The sequence below is a fragment of the Electrona antarctica genome (genome assembly GCF_951216825.1).
Source record: "Electrona antarctica genome assembly, chromosome: 4".
NCBI lineage: Eukaryota > Metazoa > Chordata > Actinopteri > Myctophiformes > Myctophidae > Electrona > Electrona antarctica.
In genome coordinates, this window is record NC_136809.1 from 2115194 (window position 1) to 2130100 (window position 14907).

Genomic DNA, 14907 nt, shown 5'->3' on the forward strand with positions numbered 1-14907 from the left:
TCTAACCTGTTGTCCCGTGCTGTCTGTCCCTCTAACCTGTTGTCCCGTGCTGTCTGTCCCTCTAGCCTGTTGTCCCGTGCTGTCCCTCTAACCTGTTACTCCGTGCTGTCTGTCCCTCTAGCCTGTTGTCCCGTGCTGTCCCTCTAGCCTGTTGTCCCGTGCTGTCCCTCTAACCTGTTGTCCCGTGCTGTCTGTCCCTCTAACCTGTTGTCCCGTGCTGTCTGTCCCTCTAGCCTGTTGTCCCGTGCTGTCCCTCTAACCTGTTGTCCCGTGCTGTCCCTCTAACCTGTTGTCCCGTGCTGTCTGTCCCTCTAGCCTGTTGTCCCGTGCTGTCCCTCTAACCTGTTGTCCCGTGCTGTCTGTCCCTCTAACCTGTTACTCCGTGCTGTCCCTCTAACCTGTTGTCCCGTGCTGTCCCTCTAACCTGTTACTCCGTGCTGTCCCTCTAACCTAATGTCCCGTGCTGTCCCTCTAACCTGTTGTCCCGTGCTGTCTGTCCCTCTAACCTGTTGTCCCGTGCTGTCTGTCCCTCTAACCTGTTACCCCGTGCTGTCCCTCTAACCTGTTACTCCGTGCTGTCCCTCTAACCTGTTGTCCCGTGCTGTCCCTCTAACCTGTTGTCCCGTGCTGTCTGTCCCTCTAGCCTGTTGTCCCGTGCTGTCCCTCTAACCTGTTACTCCGTGCTGTCCCTCTAACCTGTTGTCCCGTGCTGTCCCTCTAACCTGTTACTCCGTGCTGTCCCTCTAACCTGTTGTCCCGTGCTGTCCCTCTAGCCTGTTGTCCCGTGCTGTCCCTCTAACCTGTTGTCCCGTGCTGTCTGTCCCTCTAACCTGTTGTCCCGTACTGTCCCTCTAACCTGTTGTCCCGTGCTGTCTGTCCCTCTAGCCTGTTGTCCCGTGCTGTCCCTCTAACCTGTTGTCCCGTGCTGTCCCTCTAGCCTGTTGTCCCGTGCTGTCTGTCCCTCTAGCCTGTTGTCCCGTGCTGTCCCTCTAACCTGTTGTCCCGTGCTGTCTGTCCCTCTAACCTGTTGTCCCGTGCTGTCCCTCTAACCTGTTGTCCCGTGCTGTCTGTCCCTCTAGCCTGTTGTCCCGTGCTGTCTGTCCCTCTAGCCTGTTGTCCCGTGCTGTCCCTGTAACCTGTTGTCCCGTGCTGTCTGTCCCTGTAACCTGTTGTCCCGTGCTGTCCCTCTAACCTGTTGTCCCGTGCTGTCTGTCCCTCTAGCCTGTTGTCCCGTGCTGTCCCTGTAACCTGTTGTCCCGTGCTGTCTGTCCCTGTAACCTGTTGTCCCGTGCTGTCCCTCTAACCTGTTGTCCCGTGCTGTCTGTCCCTCTAGCCTGTTGTCCCGTGCTGTCTGTCCCTCTAGCCTGTTGTCCCGTGCTGTCCCTGTAACCTGTTGTCCCGTGCTGTCCCTGTAACCTGTTGTCCCGTGCTGTCTGTCCCTGTAACCTGTTGTCCCGTGCTGTCTGTCCCTGTAACCTGTTGTCCCGTGCTGTCTGTCCCTGTAACCTGTTGTCCCGTGCTGTCCCTCTAACCTGTTGTCCCGTGCTGTCCCTCTAACCTGTTACTCCGTGCTGTCCCTCTAACCTGTTACTCCGTGCTGTCCCTCTAGCCTGTTACTCCGTGCTGTCCCTCTAACCTGTTACTCCGTGCTGTCCCTCTAGCCTGTTGTCCCGTGCTGTCCCTCTAACCTGTTGTCCCGTGCTGTCCCTCTAACCTGTTACTCCGTGCTGTCCCTCTAACCTGTTACTCCGTGCTGTCCCTCTAGCCTGTTGTCCCGTGCTGTCCCTCTAACCTGTTGTCCCGTGCTGTCCCTCTAACCTGTTACTCCGTGCTGTCCCTCTAACCTGTTACTCCGTGCTGTCCCTCTAACCTGTTACTCCGTGCTGTCCCTCTAACCTGTTACTCCGTGCTGTCCCTCTAACCTGTTACTCCGTGCTGTCCCTCTAACCTGTTACTCCGTGCTGTCCCTCTAACCTGTTACTCCGTGCTGTCCCTCTAACCTGTTGTCCCGTGCTGTCTGTCCCTCTAACCTGTTGTCCCGTGCTGTCTGTCCCTCTAACCTGTTGTCCCGTGCTGTCTGTCCCTCTAACCTGTTGTCCCGTGCTGTCTGTCCCTCTAACCTGTTGTCCCGTGCTGTCCCTCTAACCTGTTGTCCCGTGCTGTCTGTCCCTCTAACCTGTTGTCCCGTGCTGTCTGTCCCTCTAACCTGTTGTCCCGTGCTGTCCCTCTAACCTGTTGTCCCGTGCTGTCTGTCCCTCTAACCTGTTGTCCCGTGCTGTCCCTCTAGCCTGTTGTCCCGTGCTGTCTGTCCCTCTAGCCTGTTGTCCCGTGCTGTCCCTCTAACCTGTTGTCCCGTGCTGTCTGTCCCTCTAACCTGTTGTCCCGTGCTGTCCCTCTAACCTGTTGTCCCGTGCTGTCTGTCCCTCTAGCCTGTTGTCCCGTGCTGTCTGTCCCTCTAGCCTGTTGTCCCGTGCTGTCCCTGTAACCTGTTGTCCCGTGCTGTCTGTCCCTGTAACCTGTTGTCCCGTGCTGTCCCTCTAACCTGTTGTCCCGTGCTGTCTGTCCCTCTAGCCTGTTGTCCCGTGCTGTCCCTGTAACCTGTTGTCCCGTGCTGTCTGTCCCTGTAACCTGTTGTCCCGTGCTGTCCCTCTAACCTGTTGTCCCGTGCTGTCTGTCCCTCTAGCCTGTTGTCCCGTGCTGTCTGTCCCTCTAGCCTGTTGTCCCGTGCTGTCCCTGTAACCTGTTGTCCCGTGCTGTCCCTGTAACCTGTTGTCCCGTGCTGTCTGTCCCTGTAACCTGTTGTCCCGTGCTGTCTGTCCCTGTAACCTGTTGTCCCGTGCTGTCTGTCCCTGTAACCTGTTGTCCCGTGCTGTCCCTCTAACCTGTTGTCCCGTGCTGTCCCTCTAACCTGTTACTCCGTGCTGTCCCTCTAACCTGTTACTCCGTGCTGTCCCTCTAGCCTGTTACTCCGTGCTGTCCCTCTAACCTGTTACTCCGTGCTGTCCCTCTAGCCTGTTGTCCCGTGCTGTCCCTCTAACCTGTTGTCCCGTGCTGTCCCTCTAACCTGTTACTCCGTGCTGTCCCTCTAACCTGTTACTCCGTGCTGTCCCTCTAGCCTGTTGTCCCGTGCTGTCCCTCTAACCTGTTGTCCCGTGCTGTCCCTCTAACCTGTTACTCCGTGCTGTCCCTCTAACCTGTTACTCCGTGCTGTCCCTCTAACCTGTTACTCCGTGCTGTCCCTCTAACCTGTTACTCCGTGCTGTCCCTCTAACCTGTTACTCCGTGCTGTCCCTCTAACCTGTTACTCCGTGCTGTCCCTCTAACCTGTTACTCCGTGCTGTCCCTCTAACCTGTTGTCCCGTGCTGTCTGTCCCTCTAACCTGTTGTCCCGTGCTGTCTGTCCCTCTAACCTGTTGTCCCGTGCTGTCTGTCCCTCTAACCTGTTGTCCCGTGCTGTCTGTCCCTCTAACCTGTTGTCCCGTGCTGTCCCTCTAACCTGTTGTCCCGTGCTGTCTGTCCCTCTAACCTGTTGTCCCGTGCTGTCTGTCCCTCTAACCTGTTGTCCCGTGCTGTCCCTCTAACCTGTTGTCCCGTGCTGTCTGTCCCTCTAACCTGTTGTCCCGTGCTGTCCCTCTAACCTGTTGTCCCGTGCTGTCTGTCCCTCTAGCCTGTTGCCCCGTGCTGTCTGTCCCTCTAACCTGGTGTCCCGTGCTGTCACTCTAACCTGTTGTCCCGTGCTGTCTGTCCCTCTAACCTGTTACTCCGTGCTGTCCCTCTAGCCTGTTACCCCGTGCTGTCACTCTAACCTGTTGTCCCGTGCTGTCTGTCCCTCTAACCTGGTGTCCCGTGCTGTCACTCTAACCTGTTGTCCCGTGCTGTCTGTCCCTCTAACCTGGTGTCCCGTGCTGTCACTCTAACCTGTTGTCCCGTGCTGTCCCTCTAGCCTGTTGTCCCGTGCTGTCCCTCTAACCTGTTGTCCCGTGCTGTCTGTCCCTCTAACCTGTTGTCCCGTGCTGTCCCTCTAACCTGTTGTCCCGTGCTGTCTGTCCCTCTAGCCTGTTGTCCCGTGCTGTCCCTCTAACCTGTTGTCCCGTGCTGTCTGTCCCTCTAGCCTGTTGTCCCGTGCTGTCCCTCTAACCTGTTGTCCCGTGCTGTCCCTCTAACCTGTTGTCCCGTGCTGTCTGTCCCTCTAACCTGTTGTCCCGTGCTGTCCCTCTAACCTGTTGTCCCGTGCTGTCCCTCTAACCTGTTGTCCCCGTGCTGTCTGTCCCTCTAACCTGTTGTCCCGTGCTGTCTGTCCCTCTAACCTGTTGTCCCGTGCTGTCTGTCCCTCTAACCTGTTGTCCCGTGCTGTCTGTCCCTCTAACCTGTTGTCCCGTGCTGTCCCTCTAACCTGTTGTCCCGTGCTGTCCCTCTAACCTGTTGTCCCGTACTGTCTGTCCCTCTAACCTGTTGTCCCGTGCTGTCTGTCCCTCTAACCTGTTGTCCCGTGCTGTCTGTCCCTCTAACCTGTTGTCCCGTGCTGTCTGTCCCTCTAGCCTGTTGTCCCGTGCTGTCCCTCTAACCTGTTACTCCGTGCTGTCTGTCCCTCTAGCCTGTTGTCCCGTGCTGTCCCTCTAGCCTGTTGTCCCGTGCTGTCCCTCTAACCTGTTGTCCCGTGCTGTCTGTCCCTCTAACCTGTTGTCCCGTGCTGTCTGTCCCTCTAGCCTGTTGTCCCGTGCTGTCCCTCTAACCTGTTGTCCCGTGCTGTCCCTCTAACCTGTTGTCCCGTGCTGTCTGTCCCTCTAGCCTGTTGTCCCGTGCTGTCCCTCTAACCTGTTGTCCCGTGCTGTCTGTCCCTCTAACCTGTTACTCCGTGCTGTCCCTCTAACCTGTTGTCCCGTGCTGTCCCTCTAACCTGTTACTCCGTGCTGTCCCTCTAACCTAATGTCCCGTGCTGTCCCTCTAACCTGTTGTCCCGTGCTGTCTGTCCCTCTAACCTGTTGTCCCGTGCTGTCTGTCCCTCTAACCTGTTACCCCGTGCTGTCCCTCTAACCTGTTACTCCGTGCTGTCCCTCTAACCTGTTGTCCCGTGCTGTCCCTCTAACCTGTTGTCCCGTGCTGTCTGTCCCTCTAGCCTGTTGTCCCGTGCTGTCCCTCTAACCTGTTACTCCGTGCTGTCCCTCTAACCTGTTGTCCCGTGCTGTCCCTCTAACCTGTTACTCCGTGCTGTCCCTCTAACCTGTTGTCCCGTGCTGTCCCTCTAGCCTGTTGTCCCGTGCTGTCCCTCTAACCTGTTGTCCCGTGCTGTCTGTCCCTCTAACCTGTTGTCCCGTACTGTCCCTCTAACCTGTTGTCCCGTGCTGTCTGTCCCTCTAGCCTGTTGTCCCGTGCTGTCCCTCTAACCTGTTGTCCCGTGCTGTCCCTCTAGCCTGTTGTCCCGTGCTGTCTGTCCCTCTAGCCTGTTGTCCCGTGCTGTCCCTCTAACCTGTTGTCCCGTGCTGTCTGTCCCTCTAACCTGTTGTCCCGTGCTGTCCCTCTAACCTGTTGTCCCGTGCTGTCTGTCCCTCTAGCCTGTTGTCCCGTGCTGTCTGTCCCTCTAGCCTGTTGTCCCGTGCTGTCCCTGTAACCTGTTGTCCCGTGCTGTCTGTCCCTGTAACCTGTTGTCCCGTGCTGTCCCTCTAACCTGTTGTCCCGTGCTGTCTGTCCCTCTAGCCTGTTGTCCCGTGCTGTCCCTGTAACCTGTTGTCCCGTGCTGTCTGTCCCTGTAACCTGTTGTCCCGTGCTGTCCCTCTAACCTGTTGTCCCGTGCTGTCTGTCCCTCTAGCCTGTTGTCCCGTGCTGTCTGTCCCTCTAGCCTGTTGTCCCGTGCTGTCCCTGTAACCTGTTGTCCCGTGCTGTCCCTGTAACCTGTTGTCCCGTGCTGTCTGTCCCTGTAACCTGTTGTCCCGTGCTGTCTGTCCCTGTAACCTGTTGTCCCGTGCTGTCTGTCCCTGTAACCTGTTGTCCCGTGCTGTCCCTCTAACCTGTTGTCCCGTGCTGTCCCTCTAACCTGTTACTCCGTGCTGTCCCTCTAACCTGTTACTCCGTGCTGTCCCTCTAGCCTGTTGTCCCGTGCTGTCCCTCTAACCTGTTGTCCCGTGCTGTCCCTCTAACCTGTTACTCCGTGCTGTCCCTCTAACCTGTTACTCCGTGCTGTCCCTCTAACCTGTTACTCCGTGCTGTCCCTCTAACCTGTTACTCCGTGCTGTCCCTCTAGCCTGTTACTCCGTGCTGTCCCTCTAACCTGTTACTCCGTGCTGTCCCTCTAGCCTGTTGTCCCGTGCTGTCCCTCTAACCTGTTGTCCCGTGCTGTCCCTCTAACCTGTTACTCCGTGCTGTCCCTCTAACCTGTTACTCCGTGCTGTCCCTCTAGCCTGTTGTCCCGTGCTGTCCCTCTAACCTGTTGTCCCGTGCTGTCCCTCTAACCTGTTACTCCGTGCTGTCCCTCTAACCTGTTACTCCGTGCTGTCCCTCTAACCTGTTACTCCGTGCTGTCCCTCTAACCTGTTACTCCGTGCTGTCCCTCTAACCTGTTACTCCGTGCTGTCCCTCTAACCTGTTACTCCGTGCTGTCCCTCTAACCTGTTACTCCGTGCTGTCCCTCTAACCTGTTGTCCCGTGCTGTCTGTCCCTCTAACCTGTTGTCCCGTGCTGTCTGTCCCTCTAACCTGTTGTCCCGTGCTGTCTGTCCCTCTAACCTGTTGTCCCGTGCTGTCTGTCCCTCTAACCTGTTGTCCCGTGCTGTCCCTCTAACCTGTTGTCCCGTGCTGTCTGTCCCTCTAACCTGTTGTCCCGTGCTGTCTGTCCCTCTAACCTGTTGTCCCGTGCTGTCCCTCTAACCTGTTGTCCCGTGCTGTCTGTCCCTCTAACCTGTTGTCCCGTGCTGTCCCTCTAGCCTGTTGTCCCGTGCTGTCTGTCCCTCTAGCCTGTTGTCCCGTGCTGTCCCTCTAACCTGTTGTCCCGTGCTGTCTGTCCCTCTAACCTGTTGTCCCGTGCTGTCCCTCTAACCTGTTGTCCCGTGCTGTCTGTCCCTCTAGCCTGTTGTCCCGTGCTGTCTGTCCCTCTAGCCTGTTGTCCCGTGCTGTCCCTGTAACCTGTTGTCCCGTGCTGTCTGTCCCTGTAACCTGTTGTCCCGTGCTGTCCCTCTAACCTGTTGTCCCGTGCTGTCTGTCCCTCTAGCCTGTTGTCCCGTGCTGTCCCTGTAACCTGTTGTCCCGTGCTGTCTGTCCCTGTAACCTGTTGTCCCGTGCTGTCCCTCTAACCTGTTGTCCCGTGCTGTCTGTCCCTCTAGCCTGTTGTCCCGTGCTGTCTGTCCCTCTAGCCTGTTGTCCCGTGCTGTCCCTGTAACCTGTTGTCCCGTGCTGTCCCTGTAACCTGTTGTCCCGTGCTGTCTGTCCCTGTAACCTGTTGTCCCGTGCTGTCTGTCCCTGTAACCTGTTGTCCCGTGCTGTCTGTCCCTGTAACCTGTTGTCCCGTGCTGTCCCTCTAACCTGTTGTCCCGTGCTGTCCCTCTAACCTGTTACTCCGTGCTGTCCCTCTAACCTGTTACTCCGTGCTGTCCCTCTAGCCTGTTACTCCGTGCTGTCCCTCTAACCTGTTACTCCGTGCTGTCCCTCTAGCCTGTTGTCCCGTGCTGTCCCTCTAACCTGTTGTCCCGTGCTGTCCCTCTAACCTGTTACTCCGTGCTGTCCCTCTAACCTGTTACTCCGTGCTGTCCCTCTAGCCTGTTGTCCCGTGCTGTCCCTCTAACCTGTTGTCCCGTGCTGTCCCTCTAACCTGTTACTCCGTGCTGTCCCTCTAACCTGTTACTCCGTGCTGTCCCTCTAACCTGTTACTCCGTGCTGTCCCTCTAACCTGTTACTCCGTGCTGTCCCTCTAACCTGTTACTCCGTGCTGTCCCTCTAACCTGTTACTCCGTGCTGTCCCTCTAACCTGTTACTCCGTGCTGTCCCTCTAACCTGTTGTCCCGTGCTGTCTGTCCCTCTAACCTGTTGTCCCGTGCTGTCTGTCCCTCTAACCTGTTGTCCCGTGCTGTCTGTCCCTCTAACCTGTTGTCCCGTGCTGTCTGTCCCTCTAACCTGTTGTCCCGTGCTGTCCCTCTAACCTGTTGTCCCGTGCTGTCTGTCCCTCTAACCTGTTGTCCCGTGCTGTCTGTCCCTCTAACCTGTTGTCCCGTGCTGTCCCTCTAACCTGTTGTCCCGTGCTGTCTGTCCCTCTAACCTGTTGTCCCGTGCTGTCCCTCTAACCTGTTGTCCCGTGCTGTCCCTCTAACCTGTTGTCCCGTGCTGTCTGTCCCTCTAACCTGTTGTCCCGTGCTGTCCCTCTAACCTGTTGTCCCGTGCTGTCTGTCCCTCTAACCTGTTGTCCCGTGCTGTCTGTCCCTCTAACCTGTTGTCCCGTGCTGTCCCTCTAACCTGTTGTCCCGTGCTGTCTGTCCCTCTAACCTGTTGTCCCGTGCTGTCTGTCCCTCTAACCTGTTGTCCCGTACTGTCTGTCCCTCTAACCTGTTGTCCCGTACTGTCTGTCCCTCTAACCTGTTGTCCCGTGCTGTCTGTCCCTCTAACCTGTTGTCCCGTACTGTCTGTCCCTCTAACCTGTTGTCCCGTGCTGTCTGTCCCTCTAACCTGTTGTCCCGTGCTGTCTGTCCTCAGGCGTTCGAGGTGGCCGAGATGCAGCTGGGAATCCCTGCACTCTTAGATGCCGAGGACATGGTGTCCATGAGAGTCCCAGACCGGCTCAGTGTCATCACCTACGTGTCCCAGTACTACAACTACTTTAAAGGTTAGTCCCAGACCGGCTCAGTGTCATCACCTACGTGTCCCAGTACTACAACTACTTTAAAGGTTAGTCCCAGACCGGCTCAGTGTCATCACCTACGTGTCCCAGTACTACAACTACTTTAAAGGTTAGTCCCAGACCGGCTCAGTGTCATCACCTACGTGTCCCAGTACTACAACTACTTTAAAGGTTAGTCCCAGACCGGCTCAGTGTCATCACCTACGTGTCCCAGTACTACAACTACTTTAAAGGTTAGTCCCAGACCGGCTCAGTGTCATCACCTACGTGTCCCAGTACTACAACTACTTTAAAGGTTAGTCCCAGACCGGCTCAGTGTCATCACCTACGTGTCCCAGTACTACAACTACTTTAAAGGTTAGTAATACTAATTCATCAGTAAAGGTTAAAGGTTAGTAATACTAATTCATCAGTGTGTGAATGTGTGGCTTCGGGCAGCCTCATAAAGACATGCCTCCTATTCCCCCATCACAGAGAATGGCCGAGTAAAAACAAGGAAGTGATGTGGCTCCCTCTGGTGGTCGCAAAGCGTAGCCACTTTTGTGAATTGAATAGTTTTATGAGGTTGATATTGATGTGTTTGTAACCGTTTTAGAATAGCAATTAGTGGTTAACTGGACTGTTATATTGTAATAACATGTGGTTAACTGGACTGTTATATTGTAATAACATGTGGTTAACTGGACTGTTATATTCTAATAACATGTTGTTAACTGGACTGTTATATTGTAATAACATGTGGTTAACTGGATTGTTATATTGTAATAACATGTGGTTAACTGGACTGTTATATTGTAATAACATGTTGTTAACTGGACTGTTATATTGTAATAACATGTGGTTAACTGGACTGTTATATTGTAATAACATGTGGTTAACTGGACTGTTATATTGTAATAACATGTTGTTAACTGGACTGTTATATTGTAATAACATGTGGTTAACTGGATTGTTATATTGTAATAACATGTGGTTAACTGGACTGTTATATTGTAATAACATGTGGTTAACTGGACTGTTATATTGTAATAACATGTGGTTAACTGGACTGTTATATTGTAATAACATGTGGTTAACTGGACTGTTATATTGTAATAACATGTGGTTAACTGGACTGTTATATTGTAATAACATGTGGTTAACTGGACTGTTATATTGTAATAACATGTGGTTAACTGGACTGTTATATTGTAATAACATGTTGTTAACTGGACTGTTATATTGTAATAACATGTGGTTAACTGGACTGTTATATTGTAATAACATGTGGTTAACTGGACTGTTATATTGTAATAACATGTGGTTAACTGGGCTGTTATATTGTAATAACATGTGGTTAACTGGACTGTTATATTGTAATAACATGTGGTTAACTGGACTGTTATATTGTAATAACATGTGGTTAACTGGACTGTTATATTGTAATAACATGTGGTTAACTGGACTGTTATGTAAGGGATAATATCTGGCTAGGTGGTCATTGTCGGGAGATAATTCACCGACAGGGAGTTTAACCACCGAGGCGAAGCCGAGGTGGTTACACTCCCTGAAGGTGAATTATATCCCGACAATGACCACCTAGCCAGATATTATCCCGCTTATTACATGGCTAACTAACATAAATGAATACATTGACCCAAAACACAACACAAAAAGTATTCCATAAGTTCGCGCTGGCTGCGTCTGCCCAGCTGCAGGGCTGCAGCACTGTCGGAAAACAAGGAAGTGAGTTGATCAAATAGAATCCATTTTGGGGTCCTGCTTCGTCTATTTCTCGCTCAAATGTTTTCAAAAACATTTTTAAGAGCAATGTTTAGCTGTAAATTACATTGTGTGTCACTAGTGTGTGTGTTTACATGGCTGTTATGTTGGAAACGGCAGTAAATCAAGCGGGGCGCAGCTGGTGGTGCTCAGAGGGTTTGATTAGGCAGCGGTCATTATACAGCGGAGCGGTCATTATCATGAGATAACTCACCGCTGAATTAAGCGATTGACCAATCAGAATCAAGCATTCAACCAAGCCATGTAATAAATTGTAATAACATGAGGTTAACTGGACTGTTATATTGTAATAACATGTGGTTAACTGGACTGTTATATTGTAATAACATGTGGTTAACTGGACTGTTATATTGTTATAACATGTGGTGTCTTCCCCTCCTGTAGCAAACCCAGTGTCTTTGAAGAGGCCGGGTGGTTCAGGACACAATGAGCCTGCCCACAAGAGACCTGTGGCCCCTGGGGCCCCTGTGGCCCCAGGGGCCCCTGCACTGGAAGACAAGACACTACTAGAGTCTGAGGTAAGACATGACCTGTGGCCCCTGTAGACCTGTGGCCCCTGTAGGACTGTGGCCCCTGTAGGCCCCTGGAATACTAGAACAATCACCAGCTCTATGAATCAATGAATCAATTCAGGGGCAGCTGTGGCTCAGGAGGTAGAGCAGGTCGTCCAATGATCCCTGGGTCGGCGGTTCGAATCCCGGCTCCTCCTCCTGTCCACATGCCGAAGTGTCCTTGGGCAACACACTGAACCCCACCCTGCCTCCAATGAGACACTGAACCCCACCCTGCCTCCAATGAGACACTGAACCCCACCCTGCCTCCAATGAGAGACTGAACCCCACCCTGCCTCCAATGAGACACTGAACCCCACACTGCCTCCAATGAGACACTGAACCCCACACTGCCTCCAATGAGAGACTGAACCCCACCCTGCCTCCAATGAGACACTGAACCCCACCCTGCCTCCAATGAGACACTGAACCCCACCCTTCCTCCAATGAGACACTGAACCCCACCCTGCCTCCAATGTGACACTGAACCCCACACTGCCTCCAATGAGACACTGAACCCCACACTGCCTCCAATGAGACACTGAACCCCACCCTGCCTCCAATGAGACACTGAACCCCACCCTGCCTCCAATGAGACACTGAACCCCACCCTGCCTCCAATGAGACACTGAACCCCACACTGCCTCCAATGAGACACTGAACCCCACACTGCCTCCAATGAGACACTGAACCCCACACTGCCTCCAATGAGACACTGGGCCTCATTCGCCAATAAGTTCCTAACTTTTCCTCTTACATTTCTTCCTAAGTGAATTCCTAAGAGAAGTCCAGTCAGATTCATGAAACGTTCTTAAGTAGGCAGAATTGTTCGTAAGCATGTTCTTATGATGATGAATCCAAATCCTCGTAACTTGAAGGGGTGTGCCAGTTCATTCAAATGATCATAGGTAGACGCCCCACATATCCTAATTAGCATCCTAATTACCATAGGGAACCGCCCCACCAATCCCAAATAAGGCATTGGGAATTCACTTTCCTACCTGTGTTCACCCAGGTGGGTGTGGTTTTGCATGACTCCATGGCCTTGCCTGCAGTCACACCTGTGTGTGATTGCAGCACACAGAAATCACAGGACCTCACACATAGAAATAAAGTTGAGTGAAGTCAAGAATACCTAAACTAAAGTCTAAATATGGTGGAACACCAGACTCCAATAATACTGTGGAGGTACTGAAGTGAACAGAAAATTTCAATATTTCAATATTTCAATATTTTCAATAATCATGAATGTATTTCATTATTTATCTCACAATAGTCAACTTGGGGGGGGGGGGATGATGGTGGGTGCATGGGTGGGGGTTATGTGGTGGGTATGGTGCGTTGGGTTGGGTTGTGAACTCTAAACCAGTGGTTCTCAAACATTTTCATGTCAAGGACCCCCAAATTGACATGCATTCTGCAGACCCCCATATGAAAATATTTTCTGCTAGGGAACTGTTTTGAAGATTTATCAAAATGTTTCGAAAATAGCCGATCTACAAGCTCAAAATGGGCAGTAATGGGACGCGTTTGTGAGCATGTAGATTGGCTATTTTCAAAGTATAAAATGGGATTAAAGTGGTAAATGTTCCATATTTTGCTGTGGACTGCCTGGAACTTCCTCAAGGACCCCTTGAGGTCCTCAGACCAAACTTTGAGCATCATGCAGATGGCGCTGTTTTTCCTTTATGTTTTCAGATTGCACTTAAGAACGAAAAAGGCACCCTAAGAGTGTTCCACAGTGTGCGTAGATTCTGTTCTTACCTACGAACAAATCACAGCTAAGAAAAGATTGAGGGATCCCAAAACCTTCTTAAAAACTTCCTAAGTGGGTCTAAGAACAAATTTCCTCTTAAGAACGGTTGGCGCATGAGGCCCATTGAACCCCACACTGCCTCCAATGAGACACTGAACCCCACACTGCCTCCAATGAGACACTGAACCCCACCCTGCCTCCAGTGAGACACTGAACCCCACACTGCCTCCAATGAGACACTGAACCCCACACTGCCTCCAATGAGACACTGAACCCCACCCTGCCTCCAGTGAGACACTGAACCCCACCCTGCCTCCAATGAGACACTGAACCCCACCCTTCCTCCAATGAGACACTGAACCCCACCCTGCCTCCAATGTGACACTGAACCCCACACTGCCTCCAATGAGACACTGAACCCCACACTGCCTCCAATGAGACACTGAACCCCACCCTGCCTCCAATGAGACACTGAACCCCACCCTGCCTCCAATGAGACACTGAACCCCACCCTGCCTCCAATGAGACACTGAACCCCACACTGCCTCCAATGAGACACTGAACCCCACACTGCCTCCAATGAGACACTGAACCCCACACTGCCTCCAATGAGACACTGGGCCTCATTCGCCAATAAGTTCCTAACTTTTCCTCTTACATTTCTTCCTAAGTGAATTCCTAAGAGAAGTCCAGTCAGATTCATGAAACGTTCTTAAGTAGGCAGAATTGTTCGTAAGCATGTTCTTATGATGATGAATCCAAATCCTCGTAACTTGAAGGGGTGTGCCAGTTCATTCAAATGATCATAGGTAGACGCCCCACATATCCTAATTAGCATCCTAATTACCATAGGGAACCGCCCCACCAATCCCAAATAAGGCATTGGGAATTCACTTTCCTACCTGTGTTCACCCAGGTGGGTGTGGTTTTGCATGACTCCATGGCCTTGCCTGCAGTCACACCTGTGTGTGATTGCAGCACACAGAAATCACAGGACCTCACACATAGAAATAAAGTTGAGTGAAGTCAAGAATACCTAAACTAAAGTCTAAATATGGTGGAACACCAGACTCCAATAATACTGTGGAGGTACTGAAGTGAACAGAAAATTTCAATATTTCAATATTTCAATATTTTCAATAATCATGAATGTATTTCATTATTTATCTCACAATAGTCAACTTGGGGGGGGGGGGATGATGGTGGGTGCATGGGTGGGGGTTATGTGGTGGGTATGGTGCGTTGGGTTGGGTTGTGAACTCTAAACCAGTGGTTCTCAAACATTTTCATGTCAAGGACCCCCAAATTGACATGCATTCTGCAGACCCCCATATGAAAATATTTTCTGCTAGGGAACTGTTTTGAAGATTTATCAAAATGTTTCGAAAATAGCCGATCTACAAGCTCAAAATGGGCAGTAATGGGACGCGTTTGTGAGCATGTAGATTGGCTATTTTCAAAGTATAAAATGGGATTAAAGTGGTAAATGTTCCATATTTTGCTGTGGACTGCCTGGAACTTCCTCAAGGACCCCTTGAGGTCCTCAGACCAAACTTTGAGCATCATGCAGATGGCGCTGTTTTTCCTTTATGTTTTCAGATTGCACTTAAGAACGAAAAAGGCACCCTAAGAGTGTTCCACAGTGTGCGTAGATTCTGTTCTTACCTACGAACAAATCACAGCTAAGAAAAGATTGAGGGATCCCAAAACCTTCTTAAAAACTTCCTAAGTGGGTCTAAGAACAAATTTCCTCTTAAGAACGGTTGGCGCATGAGGCCCATTGAACCCCACACTGCCTCCAATGAGACACTGAACCCCACACTGCCTCCAATGAGACACTGAACCCCACCCTGCCTCCAGTGAGACACTGAACCCCACACTGCCTCCAATGAGACACTGAACCCCACACTGCCTCCAATGAGACACTGAACCCCACCCTGCCTCCAGTGAGACACTGAACCCCACCCTGCCTCCAATGAGACACTGAACCCCACACTGCCT

The 14907-nt window shown here is 51.9% G+C and overlaps 1 protein-coding gene across 1 annotated transcript in view; it reads left to right on the top strand.

Moving 5' to 3' along the window:
• micall1a (MICAL-like 1a) overlaps nucleotides 1-14907 on the top strand; it is a 61767-nt gene that overhangs the window by 23289 nt on the left and 23571 nt on the right. Inside the window, exons 3-4 of the mRNA XM_079500370.1 lie at nucleotides 8673-8802; nucleotides 10984-11117. Coding sequence (XP_079356496.1) covers nucleotides 8673-8802; nucleotides 10984-11117 — 264 coding nt within the window. The remainder of the gene's footprint in view (nucleotides 1-8672; nucleotides 8803-10983; nucleotides 11118-14907) is intronic.